This window comes from Sycon ciliatum, chromosome 9 (assembly GCF_964019385.1).
Source record: "Sycon ciliatum chromosome 9, ocSycCili1.1, whole genome shotgun sequence".
NCBI lineage: Eukaryota > Metazoa > Porifera > Calcarea > Leucosolenida > Sycettidae > Sycon > Sycon ciliatum.
This window is the reverse complement of record NC_088651.1, coordinates 17,914,163-17,929,464: the sequence shown is the minus strand read 5'-3', so window position 1 is coordinate 17,929,464 and position 15,302 is coordinate 17,914,163. Positions and strand designations below refer to the sequence as shown.

The 15,302-nt window shown below is 45.1% G+C and overlaps 1 protein-coding gene across 1 annotated transcript in view; it reads left to right on the top strand.

Moving 5' to 3' along the window:
• The window catches only part of LOC135824314 (sushi, von Willebrand factor type A, EGF and pentraxin domain-containing protein 1-like), a 72,595-nt gene extending 62,572 nt beyond the window's left edge, over positions 1 to 10,023 (top strand). The window contains exons 8-11 of the mRNA XM_065337048.1: positions 3,928 to 4,092; positions 4,793 to 4,963; positions 7,347 to 7,511; positions 9,998 to 10,023. Of these exons, the coding sequence (XP_065193120.1) occupies positions 3,928 to 4,092; positions 4,793 to 4,963; positions 7,347 to 7,511; positions 9,998 to 10,023 (527 nt within the window). The remainder of the gene's footprint in view (positions 1 to 3,927; positions 4,093 to 4,792; positions 4,964 to 7,346; positions 7,512 to 9,997) is intronic.
• The last annotated feature ends 5,279 nt before the right edge of the window (positions 10,024 to 15,302 follow it).

The following is a 15,302-nucleotide window of genomic DNA, read 5'->3' as shown; positions in this document are numbered from 1 at the left end:
GGGGGGGCTCCCCTCGGCTCCCGTGCACCCCCTAGTTGGGGGGCCGAGCACGCCCCTGTATGTTGGTGTGTCTGTGCGTCTTGAGTGTGCACAAACGATCTTATTCCTCGTATTACTAATAGATTATTGTCCCCCACCGTCACCTGTTCACAGGTCTTTGAGTGGATGGATTTTCATTGAGCATCACATTCGTTGAGAACTTGGTAGTTGTGTGCTCCCATGCATCATTACGGTAATAAGCGTATCCTTGTGCTATCTATTTGTTGCAGGTGTGCTGATCTTCAGAAGCTTGCGGAACTGAGTGCTGCTGAACATTTGCATGGCCATGAGCAATGGTGAAGCTTGCTATTGCACTCTCAGCATGTGCTACTATTATGCTGATTACTGCACTATGTTACTCTCTTACACTACTACATGTATGTAAACGTGCGTGCAGCCGCCCACGTATGCATTCGTTTCGTATATCTATTTGTTGCAGGTGTGCTGATCTTCAGAAGCTTGCGGAACTGAGTGCTGCTGAACATTTGCATGGCCATGAGCAATGGTGAAGCTTGCTATTGCACTCTCAGCATGTGCTACTATTATGCTGACTACTGCACTATGTTACTCTCTTACACTACTACATGTATGTAAACGTGCGTGCAGCCGCCCACTTATGCATTCGTTTCGTATAATTATTTGTTATCCCTCTTGACTTTACGTGAAAATGGGTGGACGTTTGCATGGCTGTTGGAGTTGCGTGTGTATTGTGTCTCTACTCTTTTCTTGGTGTTTTCTTGGCGTTGTATAAGTTTGTGTGTGTGTGTGTGCATGCGCGCACGCGCGCGCGCACAATAATTTGAAAACAAATAATTAATCCTTGGCTCTCCATTATTCTCTTTCGATTCTTGGTTTTTTCTAGGTATTTTCTTGGCGTTCTGTGGGTGTGTGCATGTGTGTGTGCGTGCACAATAATTTGGCAACACTACATGATTGAGATATTGTAATTTGCAGCGTCTGCGAAGAGACCACTTGATTTGAGGATGGTGTTTGTAGGGTTTTTCATGTAATGAAGTGGCTGCAGTGGCACCTCAATACTTATTTTTTATCTTGAGAAGTGAATGATGTAAAGGATTAGAAAGGGAGAGCCCGTTTTCTGGTTATTATTCACTGCTTACAGCAGACCCTATGTCTAATTTCGAACTCTGGATAGGGGATGCCTAATTGGCTGGACTTTATACAGAGAGTGTTGTCCACATAAAGACTCTTTATAATTGATTTCAAACTTTGGACTCCGTACAGTTGATTTTGGACCAATGGACTCTATATAGGGGTGAAGCCAATTGGCTGGACTCTATACAGGGAGTGATGTCCATCTAAACTTTGAGCTCACAGTTGATTCCAAGTTTGGACTCTGTACAGTGGATTTTGGACCAATGGACTCTATATAGGGGTTGGACATCATATAGGGGCTGGACGCTCTACTGAGTCCAACATATCTTCCACCATTGAAATTTCGAATTTCTTCGATTTCTTTGCTGAGAGGGGTGGCTTGCAACCTCGATATGGCTTGTTCCAGGCATGCTTTGGAGACATCGCCTGTTGAAGTAGTGGCGGGGATCTGCCCTGCAACTGCTACAACAAAAAATGATTAGATCTGAGAAAGGGTGAGACCGCGAATCTCGGTTGAATATTGAGTATTTCAAGCCTTTTCACGACGAAGATGGGAGTTCTTTTTGGAGATGGACGTCGCGGCAAAGGACATGGTGTCCGACTTCTGGCATCTGGTGAAGCCAGGGATCATTTGTCCAGTCAGGTCGGCAGCCTAACCGTCGGTAAGCTTGTGTTTGGATCCCGTTCTGCTCGATGTGGTAGATCACAAACAATTTGATATCGCACAAATTGATCTCAGCATCTTGCGTACGGTATTTTATATTCAGAAAATCCCAAAGTGTCTCTGTGTGGCCGTCCTATGCCACGAGAAACTACAATCAGGCTCCTATGTCCTCTGCCTTCATGATTGAATGTCCACTTCGTTTGAACACCGAACACAACAATCGAGGACGGCTTTGCAATGAAAAATACAGCTATACTGGAGCTGAAAAAAAGAAGAAAAAACGTGCTCAGGATGAGACTCGAGTACACGCATACTCTCCCAGCAGGTGAAACGCAAATTTTGTGGAAAATGCGTGTCGCCAACTGACCAGTAATTTCGCCTGACGAGCCGCCCTTTTTTTCGCTAAAAATCAGACCAAAATCGCCCCTGCGGCTTATACACCGAATATTCTTGCGCGAATGAATGCTTAGTATACATCAGTATGCATGCTGACGTCATGTGACATGTCATTCGACTCAGCTTCGCGACTGTGTTGCTATCCCAGCACTTTTACTAGTTTTATTGTGCGGGCTACACCATACGGTACGCGTATACAGGACTCTATTTTGCATACTGCGAGTGCCGGTTTACACCAACAGGCCGTATGAAGAAACCATCAATTTCCAAAGTATTCAAATGGGTGGATGAGTCATGGAAGGCCATCCCAACTACAATGGTCGCCAAATCATTCAAAAAGTGCTCAATTTCAAATGCACTGGACGGCACTGAAGATGACATGATCTTTGAGGACCACAATGATTCAGACTCCGGCAGCGATGAAGACGGCGACGGCATCGCTGCAGAGGTAGCTTTGATCAACATCACTGGCAGCGAGACTGAAGATAGTGCAGATGACATGGAGTGATCTGTAGTCAACACAGCAATACACCAACATCTCTGCAGCAACCTGTGGTACACTAACACTTCATAATCTGATCTAACATGGTATTTAGCTCCATAACCATAATATATTTGTAGAAAGGCCATTTGTGAATGAGTGTGAAAAATCTTGGTTTGTGGGTGCGGCTTATACTCCGAATACCAACTTTTAGTCAATATTTTGCCTCAAAAAGGGGGTGTGGCTTATACCCCAGTGCGGCTTATACCCCGGAAAATACGGTATTTGTTTGTTTGTTTGTCACGCCTGGCGCTATACCATATCTGTCCCATACCGTACCGCACCATCAAACACAGCTGGCCGCAAACAGCTGGCCACAATGTTTGCTGGCTCCCGTATCTGTCCCGTACCGTACCATCAAACACAGCTAGCCACAAGCAGCTGGCCACAATATTCGTCGTATTATGTATACGACTCCCTGATGTATAGGAAGATTTTCTGGAAAGAAATAGGGAGACGAGGAGGAAATGCAATTACATGTAGAATGGACGTTAGTTGCCGAAAAGGTGATAGGATGCTTCAGCAAAAACATACTTTGGGAGAGAGATACCGTCGTCTCCAAAATAAGCGTGAACGGGCGAGTCAGCGCTGGTCACAGAAAACGTCGGAATAGAGATCCCGTCGACTCCAGAACGCCCGTGATCGGCAGAGTCAGCGCCGGTCCCAGGAAACGTCAGGACAGACATCCCGTCGACTCCAGAACGCTCGTGATCGGCAGAGTCAGCGCCGGTCCCAGGAAACGTTAGGACTCAGGACAGACATCCCGTCGACTCCGGAACTCCTGTGATCGGCAGAGTCAGCGCCGGTCCCGAAGCTATGCAGAAGACATTACTTTAGTAACTCATTGAAACGTTTTTGCAATACAATGATGTGGCTAATCAAAGGAAAAAAACATTTCCATCAGTACTAACAACATGCACGATGAGCTAGGCAACAAAGCATAGCGTAGAGCCCTGAGCTTCCAAGCTCTAACGTTTTTGTATCAGGATTGACAGTTTAAAACATCAGTCTATTCAAAAGTCTTTCTGACGTAAGACTTGATGAATTCCATATTGTTGCAGAGAGAATGGGGAAGAGTATATCTGCTCAAACTTAAAGCACTTCCTATGAATGTAGCTGCATGAAGCGTTACCACCGCTAATAAGTCATTTTTGTTGTTTTCGCGTGCTGCCAGTCGTTATTTGCACTGTGCCAACACTCATGAATGGCATTGCGGATGGGACAATTGTGTCCTATCTTCAGAGTGTGAACTACACGTGTAATACTGGTTATAGAATGAATGGATCTGCAACAGCAAGGTGCAGTGCTGATGGAACTCTACAAATGCCTACTTGCAACAGTAAGTGCCTGACTGCGATGAAGTATGAAGTCGAGTTTTGCATGATGACTGTTGGTAGCAGCATGGCTGGAAAAACCGCTCCCAGGTAGGACTGGGAACTTGTGGCCAGGCACAAGGGGTACATGGAGGCGGCTAATGGGGTCTTTCTTGGCACTCATTGTGCCGGTGGTTGTGAGACTTATCCGCTTCACCGCCACCGTTAGGTGCTGCATCTGCCACTAGGATTTACCGGGTGTTAGCGGTCGTAGCAAGTTCACTTGGGAAACGGACACGATAATTTACTTTTTTAAATTCTATTTTTTGCACGATGGGAGGATTATTCCTTCCTCCCATCGTGGGAGTGTAACCACCGGTCCGGTTCCCAGGTTGTCGGATAACTTACACGCTACTCTCTGTATGCATGGATTGCTTTCAATGCGTACCTGCTGATAAACATGAAACGCATTCAACTGCTAAGACATTGTTTATGTTTAGCATTCGGGCCTGGCTGTGGAATTTTCATTTCTCATTTCAACCAGGTTAGGCCGTATTGCAATTCCTGTTCTGCGCTAACAAGTCCATTATGCGGACCGGACGTTTTGTTCCTTAAAGGTAAAATGCTTTCTCGGAGTCAGAAATCAACGCAAATGAAAAAAAAACTCTATTAAAATCCGGCAGGCTGTTTATTGTTAAGTTCTTCTGTCTGCGATCTCGTTTCTAGTTGTCAATTGCGTTGTGCCAAATGTCGCCCATGGCCATGGTGACAAGAGAGTTCTGTCGTACCTTCAACAAGTGAATTACACATGTGCCACTGGTTATAGTATAAATGGATCTGAAGCGGCAACTTGCGGTGCTATTGGAAATTTGACGGAGCCGAAACCTACCTGCAACAGTAAGGTGTTAGAACAATGCTCTTTCAAATATCTGTTCTCATGACATCTCTAAGCCAGCACACATACCCATGCCACCTTTCTCTTTGTCACCACTGCCACATGGAACTCACTCCCGGCTGCCATTTGTACTGTATCCAGTCCGAGATTTTTTATCTATCTTGTCCGCACACACTTTGCTATCACCCGTTATGAGCCCTCTGGGTTCATTCCACGTAGAGTAGCAATGTCATAATAATAATAATAATAATGACAGTTTGCATATCACTCATTGCATGAGGTCAACGCATCTGTTAACAATTTCGACCCAAGCAGCTCTATCAGAAGCAGATTGCACAGCATCCAGAAGCGACAGATTAATGCATTGTAAGTCTTTCTTGACAACGTCGATCCATCTCAGACGTGGTCGTCCTCGGGGTCGTCGTATGTCTGTTGTGTTGATTGACATTAGGAGGGCTTGGAAAGAGGACGGTTCTTCGCCTTCCCTCACTACATGGCCGAACCACAGCAGTCTCCGTTGCCTGCAGACTTGGGAGAGTGGGGTGTGCTCGGTTCTGGCATACAGCGCTGTGTTTGAGATTCGTTGTGGGTACGTGATACCAATGATGGTACGTAGTTTCTTCCGGTGCCATACATTGACGACGTTGGTTAATGTTTGCAATAAGGTCCAAAGCGCACAATTGTACAGCAAGACAAATGCCCGATTTGCAGCAGACGCTCTGGCTGCTATGTCTTCTGCTGTGCCTAGCATACTCCCCAGCAGCTTCACCGATTTCCAGGAATCATCTTCCTTGGTCACAGTGAAATATTGAGTTTTTGCCACGTTAAGCTTCAGATTGTCATCCGAGAAAACGGGTTCACACGCGCGGACGGTTTCTTCCACAGATGATCGCTCGTTCTGATGGGCAGTGGTGTCGTCTGCGTATTGTGTGAAAGTTGCTGGTAGGTCTGACGCGGGTAGAGCTTGCTCTCGGATCTTACGCATGGAACCTTCGGCGTAAGTTATAAACATTATTGGTGACATTGGGTCACCCTGGACGACGCCGATGTTCGTTGGAAATGGTTTGCTTAGTTGTTTACCAAGCTTCGTGCGGGCTGTTTTGTTTGATACTAGGACTGCAGTGGTGGACGTTGGTGCGCCAGCAGTGGCTAACCTCTCCAGAGCAACCTGACGAATGACATTGTCAAACGCACCGCTGAAGTCCAATAGTGCCGATGAATATGACCAGTCGCCAAGTAGTGCACGCTCACACATCATCCTGGCGTAAAAGACACCATCCGCGGTCGATCTGCCAGGGCGGAAACCAGCTTGGCTCTCTGCACATGGAGTGTGTGTCATCGGGTGAGTATTGACATCAAGATCTTATGGACGACAGAAAGGAGAATAACGGGGCGGTAGCTTTTTGGATGTCCCAGAGGCTTGCCGGCTTTGTAGATGGGAACGATGAGGCCGCAGCGCATGTCGTCAGGACAGTACTCTTTAGCTTGAACAGCGTTGAAGAAATTCGTCAGCCAGGGTGCGAAAAGGTTTTTAGCTGACTTCAAAGCATCAGCACTGATACCATCAGGACCAACAGCACCACCAGACTTCTGCTTGATAATTGCAGACAGTACTTCTTCGATTGTGAATGGATCTTCCTCATTCGATTGCTGCCTGAGGTCGAGTGGCTGGCCATCAGTGTAAAATACCGATTCATAATATTCATTAAAGGTATTAAGATTCCATGAGATGTCTGCCATGATAAGAAGAAGAAAAATTAGCTACCCCCCCCCCCCCATCTTTTTATCCTTACATTTCTTAATTTTATTTTCCCCTCAGCTTCTTCTTCTTCTGCTGTTGACGGAGATTCCCTTAATAAATGCGGAGGCCTGTAGAGAATACCTGAAAACTAAATACGAATACAAAGCTTACAAAATTTATCTCGGACACTGAGCCAATAAGAATTGTAAAATAGAGAGAAAAAAACTTAGGGAACGAGGTATGAAGTAACTATCCACGACTGTAGTAATAGTGAACCAAGCAAGTTGGAAGTTGGACCTCGTACAGTGGCTGCGTTCTATTATGCACTTGAATCGATTCATGAATCCATTCGCATGCATTCAAGTCGTTCGATTTTCATGTCATGACCCACAAATCGTTTCGGAATCCATTCACCCTATTCACATGGGGTGATGTGAACAGCGCGAATTGATTCAGGAATGGATTCATGAATCGATTCGCATGCATAATCGAACGCATTCAGACGTACCACCTCGGGGAGTGAGAAAAGTACGTAGTATGCGAGATACTTCTTATTCACAATTGACTCTTGCGGCCAGTATGTGACAGGAGGAGCAATTTCAACATGCATTTTACAATGTCTTTCTTTGGTCTTGTTCTGCTAGTTGTAAATTGCACAGTGCCAACACTCATGAATGGCATTGCGGATGGGACAATTGTGTCTTATCTTCAGAGTGTGAACTACACGTGTAATACTGGTTATAGAATGAATGGATCTTCGACAGCAACTTGCAGTGCTGATGGAACTCTTCAAATGCCAATTTGTAACAGTAAGTACATAATGCTGCTCGTTTGCTTGTTTTAATTGTATTCTATTTTCGTCTATATATCGCATATGTTTTTATATCGCCATAAATATCATGTCTGGCTGTTGTCGCTTCGGCTTATGTGAAAGCTATACATGGTGTGCATATCTACATTGCATTGATACCAATGCGGAGAAGTTTCTAATAATAATAAGGCAATAAGGAGAATCAGGGAAGCTGACATAGGACGTAGTCATGAACAAAACAATTAAAGATGGATAAAAAAGTTGGATAAAAGTTTCCGAACACGTTTTCTAGAGACATTCATCAGGGAAAATACGTCTCAATACTGAAATCTAGGAATGAACAACGATATATACGTGGAAGAGTACGAAATGCAGTATGTGAAAGAAAATAGGAGAAAAAGAAGGTGAAGTGTGAAACTAATAACAGAGGTGAGGAGATGAGAAATAATAACAATGTGAGACTCAGAGAGGGTGAAGTGTAAAGCGGTATTCACAGAAGCTTTTTTGCAATGCGACACGTGATGCGACAGACGCGAAACCGGGAAAACCCCAAATCGCAGCCATGTCGCACCCCACGCAACTGCTGCAACTGGGCCATCGCAGGCCATCGCAGAAGTTGAGCTTGGCTCAACTTTTGCGATGTGTTGCGATGCGACAAGCGATTTGGCGTACAATGTTGACCTTTTCTACAGCAAAGTTGTACAAAGGTTCAAGAGTTGCCTATAAATTTGTACAAGTTGTATCAAACCGCGCAAATATCATGGTGACGTAGCCAAATCAGCAAGATGTTGTCGCATCACTGACTTCTTCTGTGAATGGTATTTCGCGAGTTCGCATCGTACACGTCCGTCGCAGATCGCGTCGTATCGCGTGTCGCATCGCAAAAAAGCTTCTGTGAATCCCGCTTAAGGAGTACGCGCATGGGTATGTGGGTGGGTGTATGTGCGTGTGTGTGAATGCTAAAAGAATAGTCTAAGTTTAGTGACATTTTCTTTCTGGATGCATAGGTTGGGGTTTATGTTTGCGAATGAAAACAGCTTCCAAACCCCTCGCTTCGAGTGCATACGGCAGGATGTATAGCCTCTGGCTGAGGCGTGGGAAGGTCAGTGAGCAGAGGCGCATCCGCCTGTATAATGCCCTGGTTCTGCCCATTCTTTTGTATAACTGCGGCGCATGGGGGCTCACGGCAGTACAAGCAGAATCGCTTAACGTTTTCCACCGGAAGCAGCTCCGACGGCTCATTGGCATAGTCTACCCAGCCAGGATATCAAATACTGAGCTGTATGAGAGGTGCAACACGGAACCACTATCTGACATCGTGGACAGGAGAAGATGGCAGCTAACCGGCCATATTCTCCGTATGGACACGGATGCGCCGCCATGGATCGCGCTGACGGGCTATTTTGCGGGAGATGCCAAGGCTGGGCGTGGACGTCCAAGGACATCCATTGCGACGCGCATCACAAGAGACTTACAGAGGAGGAACATCGACTTGAAGCGCAGCAGTCAGCTGGGGAATGTGAGGGCCATCGCTCTGGACAAGCCTACATGGAGAAATCTGGCCGACAACCCATGATCTGGCGTCACAGGTCATCAGTGCGCCATGTTAATAATTATCTTGATAATGGAATTTGATCATAGGAGATAGGACAGAAGCGGAACGTATAATTATACCCACATAATTATATTATTACGCGTGCTGTGGTATTATTATTATTATTATTATAGCATCTGGGCTGTCTGTTAATCGTGTAGTCTCCTCAGGTAAAAGTTGGTGTCGAGTCATTTGTCGGATGTCAGTCTCCTTCAAGGGCTTAGTTGGTCGGCCTCGTCTAGGCCGTAGGGCTCAAGCACTATCTGGTAATAGATTAAGCACTCTCAGATAGTGCTAGTTATTGTCTCTGCGCCGCTTGTTCTAATAATAATACAGTTGACCCTCTCTAATCCGGCACTTGTTTATCCGGAACCCTTGCCAACCGGCGCACTTTCTGACGAAACGGATTTTTCAATTCCTACATCTTAATCCGGCACTTGAATTCCGCCTCCGGCAGTGACTTTTTGAAACGAATCGCTCAAACTGCACGTAGTTTGATTTCATAATCCGGCAGTCGTAAATCGACTGTGCGTGTGTGTGCAAGAGTACGTATACATGTGAACATGTTTTCTGTTTTACTTTATCACTGTGTATATTCCTGGAGAAAAGTTGAGAATATAAAGCCGTGCACCAACGGTACTGGGGTCGACATGGAAAACCCTGCGTTTTGACGTATGATACATGCATGCAATTGGGTATGGCCGGGTCAGAGGGCAGGATTTCTTAATCCAGCACCCTCGTTAATCCAGCGGAAAATGCCGTAGCAAAAGGTGCCGGATTAGAGAGGGACGACTGTAATAATAATAATAAGTACATAACAATATAAACCATGACATAGTTTTAAGCATAATGTAAGATTTGTTCCCACACGGTCCCCATTACATTTACAGATCTAGCTATATTCTTGATGATCTAAGACCTAAGTATATTCTTGGTGATACAGAGGCTCCTTTTTGGTACACGGTGGGTGAAGGCATGGAGATGTACCGGAGAGAAGCGGAGAGAAAGCAGCGAGGCAACCAACCGCTAATGGTGCGATAACTTTTTACTATCACCGGACATGGCTAAATTTCCGATTTTACACAAAGTTGGTTACTTGTAACGATGGGTGGATTTTGTTCACCACTATGATGGTTTTGGTCCAGAGACCAAATCGCTTGGATAGGGGGCAAACAAATAAAAACAACTAAAATATGAGGTGTCGCTGCTGTTAACAACAACACAGCATGGCCAAACCAACTATGTCCGCACACCAATCCAAGTTACCTAGTAATGTTTAGCCATCCAACTTTCGACTGGCGCCTTTGACAAGTCCCTCAAACCAATCAATCAATTCAACCTGTCCAAAGGCAGCCATTACGAAGGACATGTTCAAGGACCAGTATCAGCGATGTTGCACCCTAAAATTTGGGGTTGACCACCATTATAGTGTCGAATAAAGTTATGCACTAAAATCACATGGGGAAATATTATGGTAGCTGCTCCGTACACGAGAACCTTCTGGGTCATATTGCGTTACAGTTGCAGTCCTTACTGATTTGTTGCTTTGGAGCAGTTCTTCTTTCTTGTAATGTTGGGCTGTGGTTCAGTAAGTGGCGCTTCGTGGCAACTTCACTCGAGAATCTGCGATGGCAGCGATTACTCTCATGATGTCTCAGGGCTGGTAGCGTAGCGAAGAGGCATATGGAAGCGCCCGGTGTGTGCATTCATGTAACACGGGTGGATTCTGCTAAATTTGACCTGTGTACTTCATCTTGCTAGATCTGGCGAGCTGTCACTTATAAAGTTCTTATGCTTGCTTTCTCTCTTTCTGTCATCTCATGTCTAGTTGTTAATTGTACCGTACCAACTGTAGCCCATGGCCGTGGTGACAAGAGAGCTCTGTCGTACCTTCAACAAGTGAATTACACATGTGACATTGGTTATAGTATAAACGGATCTGAAGCAGCAACTTGCAGTGCTACTGGAACTTTGATGGAGCAAAAGCCTACCTGCAACAGTGAGTTGGTTTCACTCCCGAAATAGAGCTCATTACTTTTTTCAAAGATCTGTGATCCTCCTGGATTAGAATGTGGAAGCCGTCGTTGTGCGCTGTGTTCCCGAGGACTGTTCGTGTGTTTCGAGTGAGGTATACGTAAGACCAGATATTTTAAAGTCAATTAAATTTAACAATCTTTGGATTTTTGTGGGTTAGCGCGGTGAATTTCTAACGAATTTTGTCTCAAAACTGGCAAATGACTGCACATGTAAATATCGTTTAGTACATAACGACTTCAAATGTTACCGTTTTTTTAATTCGTTAAATCGTTAGAATTAAATGTTCGTAACATTACTGATTCTACCGTAGGGTAAAGATAACAATTCTACAATGGAGCATTACATCATTATGATGCACCATGTATCTACTGTATACAATAGGGTAGTGTAGTCAAAGATGGGACCATAGCATGAGATCTAGATTAGTTTTGTATAGACAACGTCTGGGGTCCTTGCTGCAGATAGTGCTCAACACCTCAAGATAGGCAGAGTGTACTACACAACGCAGAACAACAGAGACCAAAAATCTTTCTCGTAACTCGGAGTTTCGTGTTCATAAACGCGGAACTCCGAGTTACGAGTCTCTGTTGTCCTTCCTTCATGTTAGTGTTGTATATTCAAGTTATGTTTTCCTGACTCCGTATAAATCACTGCACCCATTTATGCACGGATTTTGGTGCATCGTGCAGTAGTATATGAAAGCCATAGGTGAAATGCCAAAATATGCGCCAATTGCGCATATTTCTGACCAATCAGGGTATAACAAACAAATCGGATGAAAATTGGTTTGTTCTCGTATACTGGAAAGATATGGACCTAACAACCTCACAAGGGTTGTCTCAGTGCATGAAGAGAAATAACGTATCATGGATATCACACCAAGGAGCAGTAAAGCATCGGTAGTAGTATTCCCCGCTTCACACTCAGCTCTCCTCGCTCTGGTCAAGCTGCTCTTTTAAGGTTTTCAAAGGTACCGAAAAAGTCTGCATGTACAATCATGTTCAAGACTGACACACAGTATACCGTGTAGAAAACATGTATGAATGACCTACCCGCTACATGAGAGATGCAATTAATACTGGTGTCATCCATGAGCAGTATTAGTTGGCCTTTCATTTTCTGGAGCTAGCTGGAGTGGGGTTGTCTAATAAGTGCCAGGTTAATTCTCCTTTGCGGCTGTAGAGCGCTAAAACGTGCCCTGCTGACCAAAACAAATCCGAATCTGTTTCTCCAATGGACCCCCCCCGACCCTCCCCCCCCCCCCCACCACCGACCCCCCACCTCGACCACTCCCAATTGCCCGGTGACCAAGCAATGTTGCCACGATATTCCCCAGCCGTTGCAGGAGGTTTATTTCAACTGCACATGAACAATATCTCAGAACAGTTGTAGGATCGTTCAAACAAGACCTCCCAGCCGCCCGGTGACAAGGAAATGTTGCCACAGTATTCCCCAGCCGCTGCAGATCAACGATGTCTCAGAACAGTTGTAAGATCGCTCAAACAAGACAATTTGTATTCCTCTCTCTCAAACACATGATTTTCCTGTCATTACCTTGAGCGAAAACAGCCAAGCACCTCTATTACACCTCGAAACTTCCACATGGACATCACAATGGCCTAGTGGACAGCCAGCAAAAGCGATAACGACAAAATACAGTGTAGCAACCACGTAGAAAGCGATAATACACTTTTGCTTTGATCCCAAAATGATGGCATTTTGACATAATCTCTGGAACCCCCTCTCACTTGTGTACATTACCTCATAACTTAATGCGGGTAGTTTTCACTTCATTTTTCCAACCTGTTGCTTTATTTGTGTTCTGCTAGTCGTGAATTGCACAGTGCCAACACTCATGAATGGCAATGCGGACAAAACCTTGGTGTCCTATCTTCAGAGTGTGAATTACACGTGTAATACTGGTTATAGAATGAATGGATCTGCAACAGCAATGTGCAGTGCTGATGGAACTCTACAAATGCCTACTTGTAACAGTAAGTGCAAGAAAACATAAAGTATAATATTGTAGTTGTAGATTGTCTGTACCGTCGGTCAGTGTCGTGCAATGTTAGCGCATGAGCTGATTGTTTAGTAGCTGGTGGTATTAGTGGATATTATAGCATAACTTGTAGTTCGAAAGGGTTTGCTCCCCACACCGGAGCTCGCGCTATTCCACCGACTTTACTTGACACTTGAACTTGTAGTTCCTTGGTCTTTTTTCCTTGGCTCTCCGTCCGAGTCTGCAATACTGTAATTACGCATGGCAAGTGAATTATTCTTTCTGGTGCCTTTTCATTTTACAAGCCATTATCTATTCTGGGGAACTCCGAGACTAATAGTTGACATCAGTTGGAGGAAACGCACACAAATGCAGATTCACACACAGACACGCACACTCTCACACAAATGCATATTCACACACAGACACGCACACAGACACACACACAGACACACAGACACACAGACACACATACACACACACAGACACACACACACTCACACACACACACACACACGCAGACACACACACACACAAACACACACACACACACACACAAACACACACACACACATACAGACACGCACACTCTCACTCACATCCATATGGGCTTACTTGACACTTGACTGTCTCTCGACTGCATGTAGAGCACTTACAGTCTGTTTGAAAAAGATTAGCAGTCCTGGCGATCGCCAGGGGAGTTTGCCGTCTTACTGCATGAGTGCTCGAGCGCTGCCTGGAAAAAATCACTCTGAACTCGAAAAAAATATTTCACGGGAAAGCATGAAAAAATTTAAATGACCACTCGCTCACGTCGGTACATGTACGTCTGGTTTACAACAAAGCCCCCACACGAGAAAAGGGTCACATTGGCTTCAGGGGTCAATTTTGAGATTTTACTGGGATGTGATTCCTTGATTATCACAGAATATGATGCAAAAAACCGGCCTGAAAAATATGCATCCGTTGCGGATTTACAGCGATTTCCGTACCGGTAGGTATATACGATTTTCGTGGTGCACGAGGATGAAAATACGGGAATGTTCGAATACATCGTATGAGTGTTGTTTATGAATGAGCATGGCAATGTTATCAACTTAGTATCAACTTAGCATGGAAACGAATACAGGGACACTTGATGATGACTAGTTCTTTCTACAAAGGTAAAATAAGCTACTTATTGTGTGGTGGATGCACACGTGATACAGCATACGGACATTTAGCTCACGAAAAAAGAAAAAAAATATGTCAGAGAGAGATAATGGGCATGACAATCAGGCATCTGCTTCCTGGATCTCAGCAGCAGCAGCAACAGCAGGTTGAGGGCATAGTCCATCCTGAAACTCGGGGGGAACATGCTGGCGGATGTGCTTGAACAGGTACTGTTGGCGCTCAATTGACATTCCTGCACACGGCAACACATCAGGCAGTCAAGCCCCACGAATTTCCTCGACAGACGACTTCAATAGGAAGACCTTGACTTGCTCAGACTCACTGTGCACTTTCGTAAGCACAACATCAGGATCAGCAGATGAGAACTCGAGATGGTGCAGCTTTGAAATACCAGGCAGGGGTTTAAAGTGCCGATTGATAAAGGCATCCCACGCATACCACGGAACACTGTCATCGATCAACTGCGCAACGTTGACGGTGGCACTCTCATTGACAGTAGTGGCGAGCTGTGCCATGGAGTAGCAGTCACTCCGGCGGAATCTTTGCTTGAGCAGGCCAAAGCAGCCATCCACTAAACACCGCGTGTGGCCAGCCAGCATGAAGCTATACGTGATGCGGCAATGCAGGCCCACAATGCATCGCCATGCCAAATAGCCGACAATAGTCCTGTTCTTATTCTGTCCACCGCAGTTATCGGCAGTCAGCACACAGCTTTTCTCACCATAGCCGTATGTCTCAAAGTAGTGGTGAAGCAGCGAGCCAACAGTATTGGGGCCATGGCCCTTCTTGCCATCTGCACCAATGGTGTCACATTCGTCAAGCAAATAGTTGACTTGACATGGGACGGCTTCATTATTTACACCAAATATATGAGCTTTACGTGGAACTTTAAAATACATGGGACCTACTTGACGAGTATTGTGAGGGAGAGCAACACTTTGAGCAAAATCAAAAGTGTAATGAATAGAATGGAGGTCATTGCTACA